Source organism: Mirounga angustirostris, unplaced genomic scaffold, assembly GCF_029215605.1.
Source record: "Mirounga angustirostris isolate CCGP_5_RB_7025 unplaced genomic scaffold, mMirAng1.0.hap1 SCAF_14, whole genome shotgun sequence".
Taxonomy (NCBI): Eukaryota; Metazoa; Chordata; class Mammalia; order Carnivora; family Phocidae; genus Mirounga; species Mirounga angustirostris.
Genome location: NW_026991722.1, coordinates 85156726 through 85166511, shown reverse-complemented (window position 1 = coordinate 85166511; position 9786 = coordinate 85156726). Strand labels below are relative to the sequence as shown.

The 9786-nt window shown below is 44.5% G+C and overlaps 1 protein-coding gene across 1 annotated transcript in view; it reads left to right on the top strand.

The window, feature by feature from the left end:
• The first annotated feature begins 6023 nt into the window (after positions 1–6023).
• Positions 6024–9786, top strand: part of PIWIL3 (piwi like RNA-mediated gene silencing 3) — a 30050-nt gene continuing 26287 nt past the window's right edge. Inside the window, exons 1-3 of the mRNA XM_064577695.1 lie at positions 6024–6073; positions 7137–7245; positions 7655–7676. Of these exons, the coding sequence (XP_064433765.1) occupies positions 6024–6073; positions 7137–7245; positions 7655–7676 (181 nt within the window). The remainder of the gene's footprint in view (positions 6074–7136; positions 7246–7654; positions 7677–9786) is intronic.

Sequence of the window (9786 nt, the reverse complement as noted above, 5' to 3'; positions counted from 1 at the left end):
CTTTTAACATAACATTGACCTAAGCCCAAGGTTCACTTCTGGGCTCTTAATATTACCTTCTTCGATATATGACATTGTAAAAGGTGAAATGAAATAGTCACTTATGTCAAGGGGTTTTAAAATGGAGCCAGAGGCCAGTAAGGAGATGGGCCTTATGCACATCTTCATCTGTAGGAGAACCGTGAATGTCTGAGTTGGGCCAAACTGCAAATATTCCAGGCACCCAGCCCAAACACCTGGAACTTTCTATAGTAAGAGACTTTGCTTAGGGATAGCCTTCAAAACCAGTTATGTTCAGCCGAGATCAGTTTTCTGCTACCAACACCAATCCTTGTAATCTGAATTCTTTGTAAATAACGTATACAAGCTTTCCCTTTTGTCTTTAAAAAACCTTTTACTTTTGGGGTGCCTGGGTGGCTCAATCGATTAAGAGTGTCTTCAGTTCAGGTCATGATCCCAGGGTCCTGGGATGGCGAGCCCCACGTGAGGCTCTTTGCTCAGCAGGGAGTCTGCTTCTCCCTCTCCCTTTGCCCTTCCCCCTAATTATCCTCTCCCTCTCAAATAAATAAATAAAATCTTAAAAACAAAACAAAAACCTTTTACTTTTGTTCCTGGGTGGGGGGGGGGGACACTGATGTAAATGATGTGATTTGAAGTTTTGGGTTCGTGAGTTCACGAAAGAATTCTTGAGACATTTTTGTGCAAAAGGGTGATTTAATTATAGCACAGGGACAGGACCTGTTGGTAGAAAGAGCTGTAGCTACAGGTGTGGGGGGTGGCTGATATTTTAAGTTTTGTGGAGGGAGGGATGGTAGAGATAACATAGGTTTCTAAGGAATTTCTGTATGCGGAAAGCAGGCTCTTACAGGACCTTGAAGATTTAGCTATTGTCAAGACAAGGTTACTTTTAGTCTCTAATGAAATATAAACAGGAAGGCATTGAGGTGGTCATGAACTCCTTGAGGAATGTCACGTTCTGCCTATTTCAGGTATCTATCAGTGGACTGCCAGCTGTAAGGAGATTTAATTTAAACTACATTTTTCTTGCCTTTTGTTGTCCTCATCAACATTTTTTGGGCTGCTGCCCAAATCTGTGCTTCGGGAGCTGCAATTCTGAGACCCCAAATAAATACTTCTGTTTTTATTCGATGCAATATATATATATCTATATATAGATATAGATATAGATATAAGCTTTACTCACCACCTCTAAGCCCTTTAAACATTTTAAGTAACTTAATTTTGATACAATCTGAAACTTGCAGGGAAAATTCAAGCACAGCAAAAGTATCCTGTTACATTCTTCACTGAAATGCATTAACTTTATATTCTCTTTCTCTCTCTCCCTTTTTACAACAAATTGCACACATTTACTGTATACATCTTGATGAATTTGGTCATATGCATACACACCTGTGATACCATCACATTAACCAAGGTATTAAATGTATCCATCACCTCCAGAAATGATCTTGTGTTCTTTTGTGGTTATTTACTTACTGGCTGGGGTAGGAATATCTAGCATGAGATCTACCCTCCTGGAAGCAGAGACCTGGGGGCAAGTTGGGGGAGGGGAACATGAAGCCAGGAGAGAGAGAGAGTGATCAAGGTGAATTTACTCAGGGTGGTGTAGAATACCATTCCTTTTACCCAGGTTTCTCTATTAATTTGCAGAGGCATGCTAATTATTCTCTTATCATCCCTTCTCCCTCTCTGCGATCACTTCTTCATTCTCTTTTCAAAGGTTCTCAGTGCTTTCTTTTTGTCTTAATTAGGGTGCATAGTGGTTTGGCTACTCTCTTGGTTTCTTAAAGAACCACCTCTTTATTTATTCTATGTATATTTTTCACCTCCCGATTCATCCTCCTCTTCCATTGGCTGGTTTTCGTTAGGTTTATTTTGGTGTATGATTGTGTTTTCTCCATGCAGGTGTAAATACATACATACATAAATGTATGTGTAGATCCAAGATACTTACAAAGTATTTTTCCAAATTGCATTTAGTTATCTATCGCTTTTTTGCCTGTGTATCCCCGATTTTCCAGCTTAAATACCACCTTCTCTCCCACTGCCCTCCCCTCTCTTTTTAAAAAAAGATTTATTTACTTATTTTAAAGAGAGAGCCAGCAAGCAGAGGGAGGGGCAGAGGGAGAGGGAATCTCAAGCAGACTCCATGCTGAGCACAGAGCTTGACCCTGGGCTCGGTCCGGTCCCACGATCCCGAGATCAGGACCTCAGCGGAAACCAAGAGTTGGATGCTTAACTGACTGAGCCACCCAGGCACCCCTCCCCTCCTTTTTTTGCCCAGAAAGAACACTGGCAGATTCCTGCAAGTCATCAAGAACCTAATGATAATCACATCAACTCTCTGGCACTTGGGGTTGTTTCTAAGAGTTATAAATCAGTCAGATTTCCTATTGGATTCATCATTAAATTGAATCATTCATACATCCATCTATTCTCTTTTGACATGTGAATTGAACACATAGTCTTGGCCAGGCACTATTATATCTACTGGAGAAGGAGCAGGGAAAGAAAAGACCAAGTCCCTTCCCTCGAGGCCCTTACATTCTGCTGGTGAAAGACCAACCATGAGTGATGATGTAGACTCCGTGGCACTCAGGAACAAATCCAGTGCATGACCTGTAGCACAAGTGGGCAGAAAGTGGTACAATGTCTTTGAAAGGCATGAAAGAAGACCTACTGGAAAGAGTCCCATGTGCCACGAAGAGGTAGGTACTTACTGAAAGATGCATTTCAGGTGTGCTTCATGCAGGTTCAGGAAATATTTACTAAGAGTCTGCTATATCTGAGGACTGGGCTGGACTCAGGGCAGGGCACACACTGAGTCCACAAGTGATGTCTGGAAGTGTCTCATCCGATTCAATGTTCCAGAATTTTCTCCTCTGATTCCCTTCTCTTCTCCCTATACCCTCTCACCCGGGTTGCTCTCCTCCAGACAAACCAGACTCTTTTTTTTTTTTTTTAGATTTTATTTATTTATTTGACACAGAGAGAGACAGCGAGAGAGGGAACATAGCAGGGGGAGTGGGAGAGGGAGAAGCAGGCTCCCTGCGGAGCAGGGAGCCCGATGCGGGGCTCGATCCCAGGACCCTGGGACCATGGCCTGAGCCGAAGGCAGACGCTTAACGACTGAGCCACCCAGGCGCCCCAAACCAGACTCTTAAATAAACCAGAACACGCACTAGGCATGGCCACTCTCTAGAAGGCACCTGGGCCAGTTTCTATGGTGCCATCTACACAGCAGCCTGGACACCCACAGACGTCTTCCTTGGTATCATTTATGAACATAAGGATTTTCCGGGAAAATCTCAGTGAGGGCTCTGCAACTCAGAAGTAAATCAATGTCTAAATTCAATCCAACCTCAAATTAACAGGACATTGGAATCTATTATGTTCTGGAACTTAATGCAATGACTATAATTCATTTGAAAAATAGCTAGGGATTTTCAAGTGTTTCGCCAATTTAGGCTTTTCTAGTCTTTAGAATATTTTCAAGATATTGCAAACAAGACACTGGATAACTGGCACACCAGACAGTGCAGAATTGAGTTTGGAACGAGAGCTAAGGGAACACATAGGTTTCTACAAAATTATGGTGGGACTTCAAAGCAGTGGGTAAGGTTAGGATTATTCAAGAAAAAGTGTCAAGAAAAAGTCTTTTAATTAAAATAGGTATCCAGTACTACTGGGTATTTACCCCCAAGATACAAAAGTAGGGATCCGAAGGAGTATGTGCACCCCGATGTTTATAGCAGCAATACCCACAATAGCCAAACTGTGGAAAGAGCCCAGATGTCCATCGACAGATGAATGGATAAAGAAGATGTGGTATATATATACAATGGAATATTATGCAGCCATCAAAAGGAATGAGATCTTGCCATTTGCAACGACGTGGATGGAACTGGAGGGTATTATGCTGAGCGAAATAAGTCAAACAGAGAAAGACATGTATCATATGACCTCACTGATATGAGGAATTCTTAATCGCAGGAAACAAACTGAGGGTTGCTGGAGTGGGGGGTGGGGTGGGAGGGATGGGGTGACTGGGTGATGGACACTGGGGAGGGTATGTGCTCTGGTAAGCGCTGTGAATTGTGCAAGACTGTTGAATCTCAGATCTGTACCTCTGAAACAAATAATGCAATATATGTTAAGGAAAAAAAAAAAGAAGAAGAAGAAGGTAGCGGGAGGGGAAGAATAAAGCGGGGGGAAATCGGAGGGGTAGACGAACCATGAGAGACGATGGACTCTGAAAAACAAACTGAGGGTTCTAGAGGGGAGGGGGGTGGGAGGATGGGTTAGCCTGGTGGTGGGTATTGAGGAGGGCACGTTCTGCATGGAGCACTGGGTGTTATACAAAAAAAAAAAATAGGTGTCCAGTGGAAACTAATATAACACTGTATGCTATTTATTTTAATGAAAATTAAAAAATTAAAAATAAAATGGGTACACAGTGTGTGCATCAAGGATTTAATGCAAAACAATGCAATTATAAAAATTAAAGAATTGCTGATTAAAAATTTTTTTAAAGATCTTATTTATTTATTTGACAGAGAGAGAGAGCACAAGCAGGGGGAGTGGCAGAGAGAGAGGGAGAAGCAGTCTGTCCGCTGGAGCAGGGAGCCCAATGAGGGGCTCAATCCCAGGACCCCGGGATTAAAACCTGAGCCGAAGGCAGACCCTCAATCAAATGAATGACCCAGGCACCCCTAAAAATGTTTCAAGTAGCAAAATCACAGAATGCCAGAAACATGGAGACAATCAACAAAAAAACCCTGACACAACAAACACCATTTTAAAAAAATGACTCCCCATACTTAGAAACTGACACATCACTGCAAATCCGCTTGTAGGGATCTAGGCCAAGGAGACGATGATGGAGGAGCCTAGGTTTGGGTCCAAGGATAGTCACAGTGATTGCAATTTAGTTGTATTGGCAACAGCAGGGAGTTGGTTAAAATATTAAGTGGTAAGGGCCTAAGTTTCTGGAACTCCCAAGTGCACATGTTTCCTAAAGTCACCTGGCAGGTTAATCCAGGGATGGTTGATGGGTGAGGTAAGGTGGGCAAGAGAGCAGGCAGAATCGCCCACTTCCATCCCACTGAAATTCAGACCACCTGTAAACCTGCCAGGTGAACATCAAGGTTGGCCTCATTTGGGGCAGGATGGAGGTGGTGCCGGAAGGGGTTGGGCCAGCAGGGTTGAAATTGAAATGAGGGTGGGTACTGGGCAGGCATCAGTCTTGCTGATTGCAGGAGCATCCTGCAAGGCAGCTAAGCTAGTCCTACATCCACTTGGTGACCACAGCAGGGTACAGAGCCAGTCCTGGAAAAGGCTAACGCTTTCGGAGAGAAAAGGCTTTAGCCCCTCTGACCCCACGATTTCAGTACTCAGACGCTGTGGGGCTGGAGGAGAGGAACCCCCGGCCACAGGGAGTGGGTACATCACCCACAGAGGAGCCTAATTCTTGAGGAGGAAGGTGAGTTGTGTCAGCAGAGTCCGGAAGACCCGTTCGGGTTGCAGTAGCTCCAGGGTGTGTGTGCCTGTGTGTGTGTGGTGGGGCGAGTGTCCAGGGGACACCTGGGCTCCTCACTGTGCCATGGGGATACATCGTAGGTGAGAATTCTGTGCACACCTGAATTCTACAAGCAAGCACCATAACCCATGGTGTCCTGTCACTTTGTGTGGGGAAAAGAATCCTAGTCAACAGTTTTTCTTAAGTTTTTAAGAATATTTTACCAGGTTCCTGTCTTTTACTCCAGGACACTTCTCTGACAACTTCAGAGTTATCAGTCTTGTTGGTGTGAGCGGAAAACCTGCGTATTTAGTACCTGACGCTTTCTTTAAAGCCCTCGTTTGTAGAAAGTTACCAGGCAACTAGTTACACAAAGATGTCTAACAGAACCGTGCTCTTCCAGGGCTTGTCCCCTTCAGGGTCCTCACCTTCAGGACAGCAATGTCAGGCCGAGCCAGGACCCGAGCCCGAGGCAGAGCCCATGGATGGGCGCCCTGCCAGCCCGTGCCACCTGGAGTCGCCGCGCCACCGGTGAGCTCAGTCCTGTTCAGTCTCCTTTATGCCGGATGCTTTGTTTTCCTCTACTGCTTGCCTCTCACGTGTTTTCACATATGCAACCATTTGCATATGTGAACCTGAGTGGATGCAAATGTTTCTGAATATCTTGGCCCTAGCCAGTGACTCCTCTTTGGGAGTGACTTCAAAACAAGCAGCTGACGGCCCACAGATATCTCCATTCCTGATGTGCTCTCCCAGACATGTCCCACTCACTTCATTGGAAGAAGCCCCATTCTTCCAGTTGCTGGGGCCAAGTCTTTGGATCCATCTTGGACTCCTCTCAAACCTTTCACATAAACAACCAGGGAATGCTGTTGTCTCCCAATTAAAAAAAAAAAAATCTGGTATCGGACAATGTCTCACCACCTCTGTTACCACTCTTTGGTCCAAACCACGAGCATCCCTTGCTGGACACGGCAAATGGCCTCCTAACTGGTCTTCTTGCTTTTGTCTTGGTCTTTCCCTCATGTTTCCCAGCACAGAGCCCAATAAATCGGCCAGTGCATCTCCTCCGCCCAACACCCTCCCCTCTACGGGTTCCTGTTTTCTTAGTCAGAGGCACATTGTTCAAAATGGCTTCCCTCCCACAACCTCTCTGACTTCTCTTGCTTCTCTTCCCTTGCTCCAGCCACAGTGGCCATCTTGTCCTTCCTTGGATATTTCTGCCTTAGAAATGTTGCTCTTTTTTTCCTCTACCTGTGGCTTGTGTAACCTTGTGACTCTCCTTCAAGTCTTCGATTCAGTCTCAACTTGCTGAGGCTCTGCTTCATCCTCCATTAACTTAACCAGCCCCCTTCACACCCCACCTTCCCAATTACACCCAATTTTCTATACTTCTATTTTTCTTCATTTCCCTGGCAATTAACATGTGAAAGCTAAATAAGTCATTTTTTTTTCTATTACTGGCATGTGAGCCTTTACAAGGGAATATGCTTCATGCCCTGATAGTGCCTAGCACATGGCAGGCAAGTAATTTTTGGGTGATGAATAAACACCATTAACACCACTCTTTGTGACTATTCCCCAAAACATGCAGACCCAGCAAACTGGCCAAATTCCGCCTAGCTCCCAGCCACTGCAAGGGAAAAGCCAAGTGGTTCAGCCTGCACAACGAAGAAGACCAAGAAGAGCACCTCAGCCTCCAGGTATAAAAAGAGAGGGATATGGTGAGGGGCAGGGGAGGTTTAATCCGTGAGGGTGCACCACAGTGATAACACTCAGGCAGAGAACCTCAGGATTCCCATAGGGTTCAGCAGGATGGGAAGAGTATACAGCCCGCAACTATTTTTCTTTTCTGCAACGAACTGACTCGGTCAGCATTTTATTTCCCCTATATTTTAAGGCTTATGGAAAAGAAATGGAGGTTGATGACAGTCAGTCTAGACAATTGTTTGATATAATTGCTTTTCAGATTTAGACAGTGTGTTTGTATATAGTAACTCCAAGTTAACTAGGAATTCTAGGAACATGATTGGGTTTGTAAATCACTGCACTGGGAGGTTGAGCAGCTCCTTGAGCACCTCAGCATTCCCCTGCATTGTATTATCCTCATAGGTGGAAGGCTATCATTTTACAGGTGAGCACGAAGTCTCCTATATTAGCCAAGGATTTGGCTAATACAATTAGACCTCAGATCTGATTCTCTGATTTGCTCCTATTTATATAATTTTTAAGAGCATAAATGAGTGGAGGGGGAGAAGGAGAGAGAGAATCTTAAGCAGGCTCCACGCTGAGCATGGAGACTGATGTGGGGCTCAATCTCACAACGAGGAGATCCTGACCTGAGCCAAAATCAAGAATCAAACACTCAATGGACTGAGCCACCCAGGTGCCCCATTAAGTTTTAAATTTTTATCAATTATGGTGAGAATAGAGAACATGAGATCTATCCTTTAACATAGTTCTAAGTGTACGATACAGTTCGTATAGCAGATCTCTAGAACTTATCTTGCATAATGGAGACTTTACACCTGTTGATTAGCAACTCCTCATCCCTCCTTCAGCTCACCCCTGAGCACCACCATTCTACTCTCTGCTTCTAGGAGTTTGACTATTTTAGATGTCTCCTATCAGCAGAATTATGCAGTATTTGTCCTTCTAGGATTGGCTTATTTCACTTAGCATGGTGTCCTCAAGGTCCTGTTGTTGCATATTGCAGGATTTCCCTCTTTTTTTTTTTTTAAGGCTAAATAATATTCTATTGTGTGGATATACCACATTAACTTGACCCATTCATTCATTGGTGGGCATTTAGGTTGTTTACAGGGCTTGGCTATTTTTAATACTGCTGCAGTGAACATGGGAGTGCTAATACCGCTTCGAGATTCTGATTTCAATTCTTCTGAAAGAATCCCCTGGAAGTGGGATTGCTGGATTATACGGTGGTTCTATTTTTTTTTTTAAAAGATTTTATTTATTTGTGAGAGAGAGAATGAGAGACAGAGAGCACGAGAGGGAGGAGGGTCAGAGGGAGAAGCAGATTCCCCACCGAGCAGGGAGCCCCATGCGGGACTCGATCCCAGGACCCTGGGATCATGACCTGAGCTGAAGGCAGACGCTTAACCGACTGAGCCACCCAGGCGTCCCTATTTTTTTTTTTTAAGATTTTATTTATTTATTTGAGAGAGAGCGTACATGAGAGGGGGGAGGGTTAGAGGGAGAAGCAGACTCTCCGCTGAGCAGGGAGCCTGATGCAGGACTCGATCCCGGGACTCCAGGATCATGACCTGAGCTGAAGGCAGTCGCTTAACCGACTCAGCCACCCAGGTGCCCCGACAGGAAAGGTCTTTTTTTTTTTTTTTAAGATTTTATTTATTTATTTGAGAGAGAGAGAGCTCATGAGAGGGGGGAGGATCAGAGGGAGAAGCAGAGTCCCCGCCGAGCAGGGAGCCCGATGTGGGACTCGATCCCGGGACTCCAGGATCATGACCTGAGCCAAAGGCAGTCGCTTAACCAACTGAGCCACCCAGGCGCCCGGTGGTTCTACTTTTAAGTGTTTTGAGGAATCTCCATACTGTTTTCCATAGCAGCTGTGGCCTTTTTGCATTCTCAAAGGTTTAAATTTCTCCACATCTTCATCAGCACTTGCTGTCTTTTTGTCTTGTTTTTGGATTTTTTTCTTTTCATATATATATAACAACCATACTTACAGATGGGAAGTGATAACTCATTGTGGTTTTGATTTGCAATTTCCTGATGATTTCCTGATGACTTTGAGCATCGTTTCATATACCTGTTGGCCATTTAGGTCTTTGGAGAAATGTCCACTCAGATCCTTTCTCAATTAATTTTATATATTTTTCAATTTAATTTCATTATGTTATGTTAGTCACCATACAATACATCATTAAGTTTTTGTTTGTTTGTTTTTTAAAGATTTTATTTATTTGACAGAGAGAGACACAGCGAGAGAGGGAACACAAGCAGGGGGAGTGGGAGAGGGAGAAGCAGGCTTCCCGCTGAGCAGGGAGCCTGATGCAGGGCTCGATCCCAGGACCCTGGGATCATGACCTGAGCCGAAGGCAGACGCTTAACGACTGAGCCACCCAGGCGCCCCATCATTAAGTTTTGATGTAGTGTTCCATGATTCATTGTTTTTGTATAGTGGGAGGGGGAGACAAACCATGAGAGACTATGGACTCTGAGAAACAAACTAAGGATTTTAGAGGGGAGGGGGTGCGGGGATG